The sequence below is a fragment of the Cibotium barometz genome, chromosome 26 (genome assembly GCF_041138505.1).
Source record: "Cibotium barometz isolate CiBa-2024 chromosome 26, ASM4113850v1, whole genome shotgun sequence".
Lineage (NCBI taxonomy): Eukaryota > Viridiplantae > Streptophyta > Polypodiopsida > Cyatheales > Cibotiaceae > Cibotium > Cibotium barometz.
Genome location: NC_141071.1, coordinates 39,230,313 through 39,246,268, shown reverse-complemented (window position 1 = coordinate 39,246,268; position 15,956 = coordinate 39,230,313). Strand labels below are relative to the sequence as shown.

Sequence of the window (15,956 nt, the reverse complement as noted above, 5' to 3'; positions counted from 1 at the left end):
GATAGGGTGACCACCTCCTCAAAAAGAATGGATGCAGGCGACCAATTTGTCATATATGTGGGATTATTACGCCCAATAGCACAGCTTATCCACACGCGCTTCTGTTTGGACATATGCGCACTTCAACAGTGCGAATGACTGACTGGTGGCAGTACCACAGGCCCACGTGAGAACAGGTCCTAAAAATCCTAAGACGGTTTTTTCTGAGCTCCATAGAGTTCCGAATGGCGACAAGCTCGAATTTTTGTGCGCATCGACATCATCCTCAAACTTTCGTCAAGCGTGTACACATCTACGCAGTACTTTTGAATCTTTCCATTTTTCAATCTCATTAAATATATATATATATATATCATCGTTCCATTTTCTTAATCTCATTTTTCAAATATATATCACTACTAACAATTTGTTTTGTGTTTTTTAAACACTATTTAAAAAATTACGAAGATTGTTACTTAATCCCAAGTAATATGTTAAAGTACCAGCAAATTGTTTGCGTTTTAAATCATGTAGGTAGAGAAGAAGAACTCCTACGGCAATTGTAGGTATAGCAAAGTGGTGTGGTTGCTTCATTGACCAAATAATATAATGTGTACACTGGATGGATGGATGGATATATATATATATATGTATGTATGTATGTATGTATGTATGTATGTATGTATGTATATATATATATATATATATATACATATATGTATGTATGTAGTTTTAAGTGCCGAGTTCACTCCAGAAAGTCCTCAAATATGAAGGTTTTTTCATTTGTAGCTCAACGATAGTACGCTTGACTCCCTGTGTGGAGATTTAGGGTTCGATTCTACACACGTGGCATGTAATTCATTACCCTTCTAGCATTTTTTTTTAAAAAAATTTGAAGATTGTCATAAACTTCAAAGAAATAGGGTTTGAATCTGGGCTTGTCGCATGTAATTTCACGACCCCTCTAGCAATTTTTTAAAAATAATGAAGATCGTAATAACTTCCAAGTTTTTTTGCTAATGAAAGAGATTTTGTAGCAGTTTAATATTTCATTTATGTATCGTTCTAAGAAAGGTGGCTCAATTTGTTCCTTTCCAATGAAGTTCTAAGCCTAGTAAACTACCTTCAAATTTCAATTTCAATTATGTACCTTTCAGAGAAAGACACCCATATTAATGTCAAGTGACCTTTACACACTACCATATAGCCCCTTTAAATTTGAGGCCTGCATGGCAGTGTGTAGAAGGCGAAGGTACCAGTTATGGCTGAGAGTTTGCAGGGCTCTGCAGTGAGGTGTGTTTTTTGGGTTGCTTTTGTTGTGGTGATAGCTGTGCAGCAAGGTTCACTGGTAGAAGTCGAGGGTGCTGCGGAAGCTGACTTGGTGGAGAGGCTGCCAGGGCAGCCAAAGGTCCCCTTCAAGCAGTATGCAGGATACATTGTTGTGGATGAGGCAGCTGGGCGTGCTCTCTTCTACTATTTTGTAGAGGCAGAGACACACCCACGCTCCAAACCCCTCACTCTCTGGCTCAATGGTGGTATGGCCTCTCTCTCTCTCTCTCTCTCTCCCTCAATTCGCCTTATTTACTGAGTTGATACTTTGAATTCCCGAGTGTCAGGACTGAAGGACTACTGAACATAAAGCCTTGCTGCTACATTATTTTTAGCATGCTGATCAAAGTTGCAGCTGATGTTTCCAGGGCCTGGCTGCTCTTCTGTTGGCTATGGTGCATTTCAAGAGTTGGGTCCGTTTTATCCCAATGGCTTCGGGAGAGGGCTGGTTCGAAACAAGCACTCTTGGAACAAAGGTTCGTAAATGTTCGGGAAAAATTCTAGATATTTACGTGTGGGTGAGAGAGAGAGAGAGAGAGTGGGTAGCTAATTACGAGTGTGAGTGAGAGGGAGGGAGGTGAATGAGTGAGAGGGAGAGTGGGATAGACAGAGAGTTTTGAGCACACAAAGTTCCATGAAGTGGATGGCCAATTTCATGAGAGTCCATTGGAAACACTTGTCACTTATAACCAAAGTGAAAAAGGTCATACCCATTATAACATTATCATTCTTGAGGTGCCATTGAGTTAAGAGTGCATCTAATGTTTTACAATTTTTGAGCTCAATGTTTCATGCAAAAGGGTGTACGACTCAACAATCATGGCTATGGGGGCCACAACTTCTAGGATTGTGTAGGATAGGAAAGAAAAACAAACCTCGGTCATGGAAGCCCAATTAGATTGAGATTTAGATATAAGTGCTTGTACCACATGCTTATATGGGTCATATTCATTTGGGTCCCAATATTCCAAATGTATGAGTCCTTATATCACACAATCATACATATATTACTTAATACTCGTAGTGGTTTAGTGCTTTATATTGTATGCATGTATTGTGTCATTTTCTCGACTCAAGGTTGAAAACAATGGTAGCATGCTAAATTTACAGTCTTCAAGCAATAAGGACAGAGTCCTAATGTTACTTAGATATGTGTCCCAAAAAGCTCTATGGGTGTTCATTTTTTTGTTTTTCTATGCATCAAATTAGGAAACACAAGGGGTCTTTTTTGTAACAGAGAAAAAGGAGGTTTTTTTTTTGGAAAATGGCAAACAAAGGGGAGGGGAAATTTTTCAAATATTGGAAAATAGAAAAGCAAAAAAGGGGGGGAGAGGGGGGGTGTGGTGGGTGGGCAAGGAAAGAGGGGGGGTGGTCTGAAAAGAGGTGGGGGCATTGTGCATGCGGTGATGTATGTGCACGATGTGCATGCACAAAGTGGAATATACACACAATGCGCGTGCATGCACGAGTGGAAGGTGTGTGCGCACATGGGTGTGTGATTATGGGAGGGTGCACATGCATGTCTAAGATGTAAAAGGATGGGTGCACGTGCTTGCATGTAAAGTGTGTGCATGTGCATTGTACATGTGTATGCGCGTGCTACCTGTATGTGCCTTATTGTGTGAGCTTCTTTCATTGCATCCACTTAAGTTCTTTGAGTAGTCCACCCAATAATTGTGCCATATTTTTTATAATAGAAAAAACATTTCTTTTGTGGAGTTTTCTTTTCACTACATCAGGGCTAAAATTTGAAGGCCTACCCTAACGTTCGATTTCAAGGCCATAAACTAGTTTGACCTTCAAAATATATATGTTTATGTGAAAAATATATATAAATAAGAGTACCCATCTTTTCTTTCTTTTTTAAATCTTATTTGAAGTAAAACTTGTTATTTGGATATATTATTGACGATGAACTACTAAAAAACATTCGTATATAATTCTATGCATTCATAAGGATTTGATTTTTTGTAATGCCTTTAAAAATATATAAAAAGTTAAAAATAGTGGAAAAAATAAATATTAGCTCTTTGCCTCCTTCATGCTAGTGAGGAAACGAATCAGTGTAGAGAATGAGATGAGCATTCTATCGAATAAGGTATGAATTAAAAAATAGTAACCAATCAAATTGACTCATAAATTGTAATCAATAAAATCTATTATCTTTTTCGAACAGGTGGGAATGGCCACTCCCCCCTCTAAATTCTTGACACGAAATGGACTTGGCTCCTCCCGTTGTCTGTCCGCTATTCCAGCCTAGAGTTATGGGGGAGGCGTAACAATCATTCTCTACCTCGCTTGCATATTTTACTGAGTGAGCCAATTAGTGTAAAGACTTATCTATTCACAGGTTAGAATTATGAAAAAATCCCTAAGATTTTTTATTGCCTTTATTTTACGATTTAATTATTTTATTTAATTATAAAATTGGCATTTAGTATACATTTTCTGAACTGAAACTGGGTAGATTGAAAAATGTGTTTTTATTGCACATTGCTCACATACATGGCCTATCTGTATGAGCCCAGAGGATCGAGGCTCAGACATCTAGCCGCAAGGCAGCCTTTCCAACCAACCAATCTCATGACTCGGCTCCACTGGCCCGTTGAGTGCGTCATCGAGCGTTTACCTTGCAGGGTCTCACCTTTCACTTGCCTTCATGTCCGGCCTGTCTCTCCACAGCCTAAACTCGGGACTTTCCATCCTGTGACGGTTCCATGTCCCGCCAGCCCGGTCGTGTCTCGCCCCGTCCGTGCCCCGTCCGCACGGCACGGCTTACCACCCCACAGCTCCACCGTTTCCACCGTTTCAGTCCCATTTCCACATATCGGCAATCTTGCCGTCAAGGTGGAGGCACTTGGCATCACAGAACCTCACTCGTAATGCGGGAGGCCTAGTGTGCCTACCTGCTGTGTGACTGCTTCTACATGTGCCTAGACATGGGTCTGTGCTATGCTGCTCCCTTGCACCTCATCCCCATATAGATACATACTTTTTGGCACGGCCTAGCATACCCAGGACCTTGGATAGTATTCCCAACCATCACACTATCAAGGGTTTCCCTCTCATGGGTGCCCTTGCCTCTATCTCTGCAACCCATTCACATTTATTATGTAACACCCACCCATCCACCCCTCCCCCCAGGCTCCCCCAGTTGCTTATGAATATATTAGTAGCAACAATTACTGGCAGCCAACCACCATAGAGCCAAAATTTCTAGATGCACAATCTCTAGCCCAGCCTAGCTCCATAACCAATGCAACTTGACATTTGATAGCCTATCCCACTCCAACTCTACCAATAACCCAGGATCCAGTCTTCGAGCGAGAGGTTAGCTTCATCACAAAAACAAAACAAAAAATATATAAACAATAAAAATAACACAACAAATATATTTTTTACATTCAAGCACTCCAAAGGGGTGCTTTGGCATCACCAAGGCGACCTTCAACCACTCACCAAAGCAAGAGGTTCTCACACTAAATCAAGAAACCATATGAGTGGATATTTCCACACTCAAGGGTTGCAACACTCACAAGCTATACACATTGCAGGATAAACACATGATATAAAAATGAGCCATTTTAATTATTTTTAATACCAAGTTTACAACCTTAGTATCAGGGGTGTAAACCTTCAGGTCATACCTTAGGTTGGTCACCCCCTATGAGCCTCCTCATCTGAGTTTGCCCTCCCTCCTTGTTCCTTTGCCTCATGTTCTCTTCAACCTCCCTGTATTTTTCCCTTGTTTATTTCATTGGTGCCGTTCGCTCTAATGTTCCTCCTACGATGAATCTATGCCCAACCAACCTTTCCTTTTCCCAACACAAATCTAGGAATGAAAGCCACACATTTTCCCTTCCCCTCTTGATCAATACAAATCGTCACCTAGACTAGTTGATTAAGAGCTTATCAAAAGAGAAAAAGCAAAGATGATGAGCCTTAACTTGACCCAAAATTGGCCCCTTGCCTCTTCCTTGAGGTATGCTTTCTTGCACATAAAAGTAGTGTACGCTATCCTGAAAACCCATTCGGTGGAAGCTATAAATCATCTCTATCATGTAGGCTATAGAGAGATGCTATTACCTATGTTTCTAATTGATCTAAGAGAAGGAGATTACCATTCTAACTGGTCAAAGAGAGAAGGAGACTACGACACATTGGTCTAAATAAAAGAATGGAAAACATGAGAAAAAGGGAGAGAGAGAGAGAGATGGATGCTCAGTTGCATGTAATTTTTTCATGTGTGTACCTTGCCAAACTAGAAGATTTCATTAAGTTCTTGAGCCATGTGGGATAGTTCACTCTATGTTTCAATAATAACTGATTATTGATGAAGAGTGCCCATTTTGTGAGGGGCACATAGCTACCCAAAAAAAACTTCTAAAGTTGCACATGCCATGAAAAAGACATGTTATCTAACTAATGTAAGTTTATTCATGGCAGCATCGAATCTTCTATTTGTGGAGTCACCTGCTGGAGTTGGGTTCTCATACTCAAATACCACCTCCGATCTCACCACCAATGACACCAAGACAGGTAATCTAAGGTGCTCTTATTCTCTAATGGTTCACTGGACTCAAAATGATCCTCTCATGTGCTCTTCCATTTGATTGTGAACCCTATGTGACTTACCAATAAATTGATGCTTATTGAGTTCAAGACATGTTAGATGCTTATATTTAACCCTATGTGACTTTCCAATATATTGATGCCTATTGAGCTCAAGCCATGTTAGGCATAGCCTTTGTCTTCTAAAGCATGTCTTCTCTCAACTAAAATGCCTCATAATCTTACCTTTAAGAAATACCTTTTCCCAAGTTGGGCTATGTAATGTCACTCTCCTTTTTAGGATGCACATGTCTATCTCTCTTATAGGATATGTTAATATTGTGCATTGTGTTTAGATTAGGCTTCTTTTTCCCTCTTACAAAGGTGAGCCTACCTAGCTCTTCTTTTGAATAGCAAGCCTATATTGTCCTTTCTATACAACACTTTCTTCATAATAAGCCTATCTTGTTCTTTATTTAACGAGGCTTTATAGTCTGAAAGATTAATTGATTTAGTTTGAATTCTCAAGACCAAATTGCTTTCTTGTAGATTAGTATGAAAAATTATTAATTTAGTTTGAATGCTCAAGAACAAATTTCTTTTTGGTAGATTTTATTGCCTGTGATATGTGTTTTCTTCCCTTGACTTACGTCGTGGACAAGGTTTCTCAAGGTTCCACATGATAATGGACATGAGGTTCATAAATCGCCACACAAGGTTAAAAATGGTCATGTGTCCCCACCAGAGAGTGCATTTATGTGTGACATCACATGGAGGGTGGTTTCTTTTCTTAATCTTGTTTTGTTCTTGGAATCTTCCTAGTGTACTCTAGACTCAGGTCAATACACATCTCTAGTTACTTGTTGAGCCTTGTATTGCATGTTCTCATAAGATGTTTTCCATTGTGTTGGCATTTATGTGTGACATCACATGGAGGGTGGTTTCTTTTCTTAATCTTGTTTTGTTCTTGGAATCTTCCTAGTGTACTCTAGACTCAGGTCAATACACATCTCTAGTTACTTGTTGAGCCTTGTATTGCATGTTCTCATAAGATGTTTTCCATTGTGTTGGATTTTATTGCAACCTCATTAGGCTTGCAAGGATACTTCTAGATGAAACAAAAGAAATTTGAAGAACAATAGTATTTAGAGTAGAAAATCTATGTATGTGCTATGATAGGAGTACAATGTGACCTCTATTGGTAATCCAAGTACTTATTAAGAGGGAGAAAATTCTTGTGCAAGAGGTTGAACGTTAATAGCCTAGACATGACACATATAGTTAGTGTTTGGGATGGATTTGTGAGAATGTGAGGGATGATGGTTCTACGTTTGCCCTATTTAATTTTACCCTCAATCTAAAAAATCGTGTAGTGGCACAAACTCTAAATTTGTAGAATTGTGTAGAGGCACTCACCATGAATCATATACCCTGAATTTACAGAATCCAATGAAGGTGCGCCACTTATTTTGAGTATTCATCCTTCAAGGATTATTGTGCATTTACAACTATCTCTTAAGTTTCAAGTTTAGTATACAATGTACCAGGATAGAGAAGGAAATCGAGCAGAGAAGAAGCCATGTAGCCATGGTGTAGGGTATTCTAGAGAGTAATATATGGCAATATGATGTCTCTTAGCAAAAACTTGCATAATTGCATTTTGAATACAAATTTATCCCTAGCTCATTAGAAGGCTTAATGATGAGATTTTTGAAACATACAGATAAAATGGGTTTGAAATGAGTCTCAAAAGTTTTGATCCACTAGGGAAGGTTTATATGACTATGTGGGTGTACTATATGATATTTTGATCCAATAGGGAAAGGTTTATATGTATGTGGGTGTAAATGATATTTTGATCCAATAGGGAAAGGTTTATATGTCTATGTGGGTGTAAATGATATTTTTAAGGGGTAGGGAAGGTGAAAGGTCTCTTAAAATTCGTGTTGTTATATGAGAAACTTTATGAAATAATTTTTTTCTTATTTTTCAAACATGTACCTATAATCTCAACATAGCTTTATTGATAGGTTATTGGAAAATACCTACATACTTGCAAAATTGTCAAGTTGGCTTAACTTTCTCTAGATGTATTGAATGATCTTTTTTGTTACTTTTTTTGGTAAAAAGATGCTAACTAACCTTGGAAGAATACCTTATACAGCTCAAGATTCTTTAGCATTCCTCCTAAGATGGTTTGAAAAGTTTCCAGAATACAAGACTAGAGATTTTTTTTTGACTGGTGAAAGTTATGCAGGTAATCTTTACTTCTCTACATGCACATGCATGCATGCACACCCCTGACCCCCACCCCTGACCCCCATGTGCATCCCCTCTTGATTGACTAGATTCTAATAAAACCACATGTGTGCATGCACACCCCCCACCCCCATGCTCATCCTCTCTTGTCTAGATTCTAATAAAACCACATATCATGTGTGTGTGTGTGTGTATACATATATACATATACACATATAAGTTCTTGTAATAATAAGTATATTGCATACCTATATAATAAGGTGGCTACTTAATAGCTCGATTGCTATTAACAACTCGACTCTATAATTCAAATACATCAAAAGATAATAAACACCACACCCCTTATAAATGTAAATACTCAGTACTACACATAGTAAAAACTCATTTCTCATACAGGTAAACACAAAAAATGTTAAGGGATAGATTTTTTTCCAAATATTGCAGGTCATTATATTCCACAACTAGCCTCTCTTTTGTTGGAGTATAATGGTAGATCAAGCATTCCTATTTTCAACTTAAAGGGAGTAGCTGTAAGTACACAAGTGCATTTAGGGGTTATGATTCCCTAATATTTAATCCTTCTCCTTTGATTCTTCTTATTCTAAGGGATTGATTTGGATTCGGCTTAAGTAACAATGGTTTTTTTTTGGGTTATGTAGATTGGAAATCCGCTTTTAGACCTAGCAATAGACATTTATAATGAATATTTATATATGTGGTCTCATGGAATCTTATCGGATGAGACCTTTGATGGAATCACAAACTCCTGCAATTTCAATGACTACACTGAAATTTCTCCTACTCACAATGAGTCTATAAAGTGCAACCGTTATCTTAACACCTCCATTGTGGAAGTGGGAGACTTCATAAACGTATATGATGTGGACATTGATGTCTGCTATACATCAATTGCAGAGCAAGAGATACGGCTTAATGAAAAGGCATGTGCATATCATTTGAATTTATTTCTTTAATTTTGAATGTGTTAAAAATATTAACTCGTGGCAAAACAAAGTGCAAGATTTGTGTAGTCTTCAATCTATATTCATCTACTATTGTTTACTCTCTCTATTATGACAGGTTCATAACTTTAGCCTGGGAGTGGATGTATGCATGGAAAGTGAAATAGGGTTTTACATGAATCTTCCAGAGGTGCAAGAAGTACTTCATGCCAATACTACACATTTAAGCTACAATTGGACATTGTGTAGGTATATGCAAAGTTTGTCTTTGGCATTGAATTTCTCTTTTTTGGTGACGATCATCATTGTGTGAGTGGATGTGTGCACAGTTGGACATTGTGAAGGTACACCTAAAGTTGTGTGTTTGTATTGCATTTCTCTTTTTTGGTGATAATCATCACTATGTGCATGGGCGTGTGCCCACATATATGCTTACACATGCATACATACATATGTACACACATGCATATGTATACCTACATACATTCATAACTACATATGTGAATGCATGCATGTACATATGAAGAAGTTTACAAATCAAGTTTATATGTGTGTGTGGAGTAATTTACAAATGAACCTATTCCAATCATTGACATGTGATGTCCAGCACTACTACATCTTTGAACTATTCTAGTACTGACGCAAATCTTGAGATGAGACCTTACCTTAAAGACATTTTGAACCATGGAATCCGTCTTTGGATTTACAGGTAAAATTTTCCTTTTATAATTTACATCAATTGTGCTCATGAAAGTAGTATCAGTTTGTGAAAATTAACATCTTGTGAATCACTTGCATGCTTAGAAAGGCAATTTGGTTAGTCTTTTGATCCTTTAAATAATACACTTTTTCTTACCCTTTATCCTCTCTTTTGGTAGTGGGGATCTGGACTCTGTTATTCCTTTAACTGGCACAAGAACAATAGTTAATGAGCTAGCACGAAGCATGAATCTCATGAGGACAGAAGCTTATAGAGCTTGGTATAGGAAGGGACAGGTCCTTTTTTTCTCCTTCTTCAGTGTACTTGCTTTATCATGTGATTTTTATCCACATTTAACTTGCAAGGTTGTTTACAGGTTGGTGGTTGGACAATGAGTTATGGAAACTTAACATATGCCACTGTGAGAGGAGCAGGGCACATGGTTCCAATGACACAACCAACTCGAGCTTTACTCTTATTTGAGAGTTTCTTATCAGGAAAGGCCCTACCTAATACAAAGTTAACGAGTCCAAATTGATGGCTTCTTAATGGTATCTATGAAGCCACCATGAGATAAAATAAAAGTGCTTGAATATGTATAGCAAGCACAATATTCTAAAGTATGTATTATCACAGACTTTATCGATATAGAAAATCAATGTAATATATGTAGTCCAAAATTCATATTATATTATTGAATACTTATGTGAGATGGCCCTACCCTAATTTTCCATCTTTGGACTACCCTCATTGTTATGGGCTACCACATCTCCAAGAGAGAACTCTACACATTCACCTAAAGGATGAGCAATAGATCACAACCGTCATAGGGTACTTACCAATGCTTCAAACTTGAGTCCCTTAAGGCCTCCAAGCTCACTTGTTAAGCTCCAAACTCCAAGCTCCACCTCCATGTTGTCACCGTAGAGTCGCTCGCACCGTAGCATAAGGCAATCACTCTCTCTCACACTCTCTCACCACACAAGCATGAAAGAGGTACAATGCTAGAATGCTCTCACTCCTTCAATCTCTCTCAAGACACAAGGGAGAGATCTCTATAGCACAAAGGGGATTGTGTCTTTTCATTATGAGAAAATGCCTTATATACATTTGGCCCTTATTCACACTATTTCATAATGTACAACTTCCTAGGCCTTGGGTGGCCAATATCTCATAATGTACAACTTTTATAGTGCTATTTCATGACACTTATTAATGTCCTCAATTGAGGATCATGTTTGTTAATCCAAAATGGGATTAACATGCCCCCCTTCCTGATGTAGGTTCTGTCCGCAGCACCAGAACAACCTATTACCGAGGTCGGAAGACCTGGTCACCGAACTCGTCGGTAAAATTTTCTCCTGGATTGGAGCTTCTTAAGTGTTCGTCTGAAAGCCGAATGGGATCTCCAGAATCCAATATCCACCATGTCTTCAAAAGTGATGTGCATGTATCCTGGAAGACATCGAAGCTTGTGGTAATAAAGCATGATCCCCCTATCTGATGGGCCTTGGTTCATGTCAAACCTCAAGTGTTCTACCTCATAGCCATCATAATGCTCCTTTGGTTGGTCTATGAGCACCACCACTAACTTCAAAAATCTGACACTGGCTACCACAGCGACGTCAAGAATGTTGCGCCATGCCCGTATCCATGTCAATATCTGTTATCTTTGTTCCTGAATGTGGGCAAATGTTGCTGGTATAAAGATTGGGAGGCTATAGCACACATGCGAGTCATGTCTTTTGGCTTCTTGAAACTCTAGCGGTGTCCATCTTCTTTTAATTGGCATGTACGTTGACAGTACGTTGACAATGGATCGACCCGCAATGTTGGTGGCCCACTCATGTACACGGCTGTATTCTGGAATCGCCAGGTAGTCTTTTCTCCAATCGAGTTGAATTCTGAAATCTTCCAGGCAGGGGTGCTCTTCAGTAGTTACGATTGTGGCATAGCCACCTCTTGTGTGCATGGGGTTTGCTTTTCGCCACCTACGAAAATAGTAGTAGCTGATCATAAATGTTACTATTCTTATCTCCAGCAAATTAGCTAACTGCGGATTGGCTAGCTTTGGGTGCTTGGCCACATTTGCCCATAAGGTGCCCTCTCCCGCCAATGGAAGAAGTTCTTGTAAGTCACGTCTTGGTGCACGGAGTGGGTATGGTACATTATGCTGTTTTGTTGGAGTGACTTCTGAGTATGCTTTGGGCATGATCCGGCGTGTGGGCTCAAAGGGAATACTCTGCATGAGTACCTTGAATATTAATTTGGGCTTCAAAAGAGAATTGCCTGCTCTTATGAGCCCCTCGTACTTTACAGCTGACAAAGAATCCAAGATTGTATCATCAAATGGTTCAAGATTGTCTTGCGGGACGGTTTGTCTTACCTCTTGAGCGTGCCTTGTTGGAGATGGGGTAGGTGCCAGTACCTCCTTGGGGAGACGAGAGTGTTAATAGGAAAATCTATCCCAAGAGAATAAAAAGATGAGAAAATGCATTCAACCTAAGAGGTGTTAGTAGGTTGTGAGTTAGGATATGGGTTGTAAGATTCCTCCCCAGCCTCTCAAAATGTCCAGCATCTTCCCTTGTAATCAATCCCTCTTCAGAAATATAAAAGACTTGTTTCTAACTGTTTTAACCTAGAGAGAGAAAATATTCTAGAGAGAGAATATTCAGATTTTTAACATTTTTGGATAGAAAATTATCTCATCTTATTAAAATAAGTTCCCCTGAAACAAAAATTCAAAAAGAACTTTCCAATGTGCAATTGGAATTAATTGGAAATGGGTATAAAGGACCTTAGCCTAAGGGTCTAGATTTTCAGAAATTTTTGGATTATGGTCCAATTAAGGTTCCTATGGGCCAATAGCATCAATCCATGTGTAGGGACGAGATAAATCCAATTTGTAAAAGAAGATACCCAAAAATGAGTAAATGCTCACATAAGATGAAGAGTTGAAAATGTACAAGGCTTATTAGTAAAAAACTATGAGCAATATTTAAAATATGAGATATTTTGGGTATCCAAAAATGAGTAAATGCTCACATAAGATGAAGAGTTGAAAATGTACAAGGTTTATTAGTAAAAAACTATGAGCAATATTAAAAATATGAGATATTTTGGGTATAATGATTCCATTTTGACACATATGTAAGAAAGGGGAGTTCTTTAAAGGAGGTGCATATTTCACATAAGATGAAGAGTTGAAAATGTACAAGGTTTATTAGTAAAAAACTATGAGCAATATTAAAAATATGAGATATTTTGGGTATAATGATTCCATTTTGACACATATGTAAGGAAGGGGAGTTCTTTAAAGGAGGTGCATATTTCACATGCTTAAATGAGTTTTAAACTCATAAAAATTGAGATATTTCATCTCTCCTCTCTCCTCTTTCAAGTCTAGTTCCAAAAAGTTAGCTTAACTGACCTAAAAATGGTCAAATATTGACCAAACTGATTTAGAAAATTCTAGAATCAGTTTGTTTGGTTAGGAGCTCAATTTTTCCTATAAATAGAAGCCTCCCCCTTGTTGAAAGATATATAGTGTTTATGCATTGTTACTCTACTCCACCTAAGCCAAGAACTGTGAATTCATTAATAATTCACTAGTTTTTGGAGCTTCCCTCTTTCTTCAATCCCCATTAGTGGCTCCATCAACATACTTAACCAATTGATTGGTTGGGGGCCTCTACCATGAACAAAGAATCAAGCAAATTGTAAGGTAAATGGTGAATTTTGATCTTTTCTATAATTCCTCAATGTTTCTCTCTTCTCAACCCCTCTCAAGCTTAAGAAGCTTAATTGGAATGGTTTTTGAATGCTATTGAAGTTAATTGATGAATGTTAGTGAAGAGTTACATAATTTGATGAATGCTATTGAAGTTAATTGATTAATGATAATTAAGAATTACATAAATTTCCATTTATGCTTAATTCTAATGGTTTTTTATGTAATTTCTCTCTCTCACTCAAGAAATGGTCATACTCATGACCCATTCTCAATCCAAATGAAGCTTTTCATAAAGCTTTTCCTTAATCCAAGATTAAGCTATGCTTGAGGCCAAATTAATGGCTTTTTTCTATGCTTTTAGTTTATGCATATTGATGATTCAATCCATTATGGATTGATGATCCAATTAGAGACCATTCTAATTATTTCCTTAATGATAAGCTTTATCCCTTAGAAAAATTAAGATTTATCAGTCATAGCTGCGGAGCTATGGCAAAATTTTTATAAAAATTACGCATAAAATAATTTCATTCAAAGCACAAAAAGAGGACTTCCTACCATATTCTAGGAATTATCATCCTAGATTAATTGAAAGAATTTCATTATAATCATGGAGAAATTGAATTTTTATATTATACATAAAGGATAAGTTTTTATATCAAAAGTGTTACTTTTATCATTTTTATTTACATGCATAGAAGTATGCATAATGGATAAATTTTTATACCAAAAGTTTTACTTTTATCATTTTTATTTACATGCATAGAAGTATGCATAATGGATAAATTTTTATATCAAAAGTGTTACTTTTATCATTTTTATTTACATGCATAGAAGTATGCATAATGGATAAATTTTTATATCAAAAGTGTTACTTTTATCATTTTTATTTTCATGCATAGAAGTATGCATAATGGATAAATTTTTATATCAAAAGTGTTACTTTTATCATTTTTATTTTCATGCATAGAAGTATGCATAATGGATAAATTTTTATATCAAAAGTGTTACTTTTATCATTTTTATTTTCATGCATAGAAGTATGCATAATGGATAAATTTTTATATCAAAAGTGTTACTTTTAGCATATTGAATTTCATGCATAGGGATATGAAAAAAAATGATTATTTTATTATAAAAATGTTTTTTTTAATGATTATTTTATTGTAAAAGTGTTACTTTTATCACATTTGAAATTCTTGCATAGAGGTATGCATAAAAGATGATTATTATATTATAAAAATGTTACTTTCATCATAATTGGATTTCATGCATAGAGTTATGCATAAAAGATATTTTTATACTAAAAGTGTGATTTTCATCATAAATAGATTTTATGCATAAATTAGATGCATAAGATAAATTCTTTTATTCTAAAAGTGTAATTCCTACTAAATTGAATTTATGCATAAGAAGATGCATAAAAAATTGATTTTAATTCAAAAGTGTCATTCTCATCTAAATTGAATTTATGCATAAGAAGATGCATAAAAGATTGATTTTAATTCAAAAGTGTCATTCTCATCTAAAATGAATTTATGCATAGGAAGATGCATAAAAGATTGAATTTTAATTCAAAGTGTCATTCTCATTTAAAATGAATTTATGCATAGGAAGATGCATAAAAGATTGATTTTTATTTCGAAAGTGTTAGTATCCTTAAATGGAATTTATGCATAATTAGCTGCGTAAAGAAATTTTATATCAAATATAAGAATTTCCTTATATTCTATAAATAGATATGGGAAGGGATAGGATGCGATAAGAGATGTATGTATGTGGATGTGTGGATGTGGAGATGGGAGTGTGGATGTATGAATGTGAAAATGGATGTATGCATGAAGATGTATATGCATAGATGTGAATGTGGATGTAGATGTGGTTGTATAGATGTGAATGTGGAATGTGGATGTGGATGTATGTATGTATGTGGATGTAGATGTGGATGTATAGATGTGAATGGGAATGTGGAGGTGGATGTATGTGAATGTGGATATAGATGTGGATGTATGTATGTATGTGGATGTAGATGTGGATGTATAGATGTGGATGTAGATGTGGATGTATAGATGTGAATGGGAATGTGAATGTGGATGTGGATGTAGATGTGGATGTATGTATGTATGTGGATGTGGATGTATGAATGAGGACGTGATAGTGGATGTATGCATGTGGATGTGGATGTATGGATGTGGATATATGGATGTGTATGTATGAATGTGGATATGGGATGTGGATGTATAAATGAGGATGTGAAAATGGAGGTAAGCATGTAGATGTGGATGTATGGATGTGAATGTGGTTGTGGATGTGGATGTATGGATGTGAATAGATGATATGTGATGTGAAGGAATCTGAAGTGAAGAGATGGAAAATGATGTGATTGGATGAGTACACATATAAATGGAATGTGGAATAAGTAATGTGGATTAATGAGGGATAA

The 15,956-nt window shown here is 36.8% G+C and overlaps 1 protein-coding gene across 2 annotated transcripts; it reads left to right on the top strand.

The window, feature by feature from the left end:
• Nucleotides 1-1,209: 1,209 nt before the first annotated feature.
• LOC147623948 (serine carboxypeptidase-like 42) lies at nucleotides 1,210-10,513 on the top strand. 2 transcript variants are annotated; one of them, XR_015269235.1, is made up of 10 exons: nucleotides 1,210-1,514; nucleotides 1,677-1,784; nucleotides 5,755-5,847; nucleotides 8,024-8,116; nucleotides 8,563-8,648; nucleotides 8,778-9,059; nucleotides 9,199-9,325; nucleotides 9,688-9,789; nucleotides 9,959-10,076; nucleotides 10,157-10,513. XR_015269235.1 is itself a non-coding variant. In XM_086820597.1 (10 exons), the coding sequence occupies exons 1-10, from the start codon at nucleotides 1,241-1,243 to the stop codon at nucleotides 10,316-10,318; spliced, it is 1,449 nt and encodes a 482-aa protein (XP_086676723.1). In that variant the 5' UTR covers nucleotides 1,210-1,240; the 3' UTR covers nucleotides 10,319-10,513. The 2 variants fall into 2 exon arrangements, 1 of the variants encoding a protein (XP_086676723.1); XM_086820597.1 differs by having other exon boundaries at nucleotides 9,199-9,329.
• Nucleotides 10,514-15,956: the final 5,443 nt, after the last annotated feature.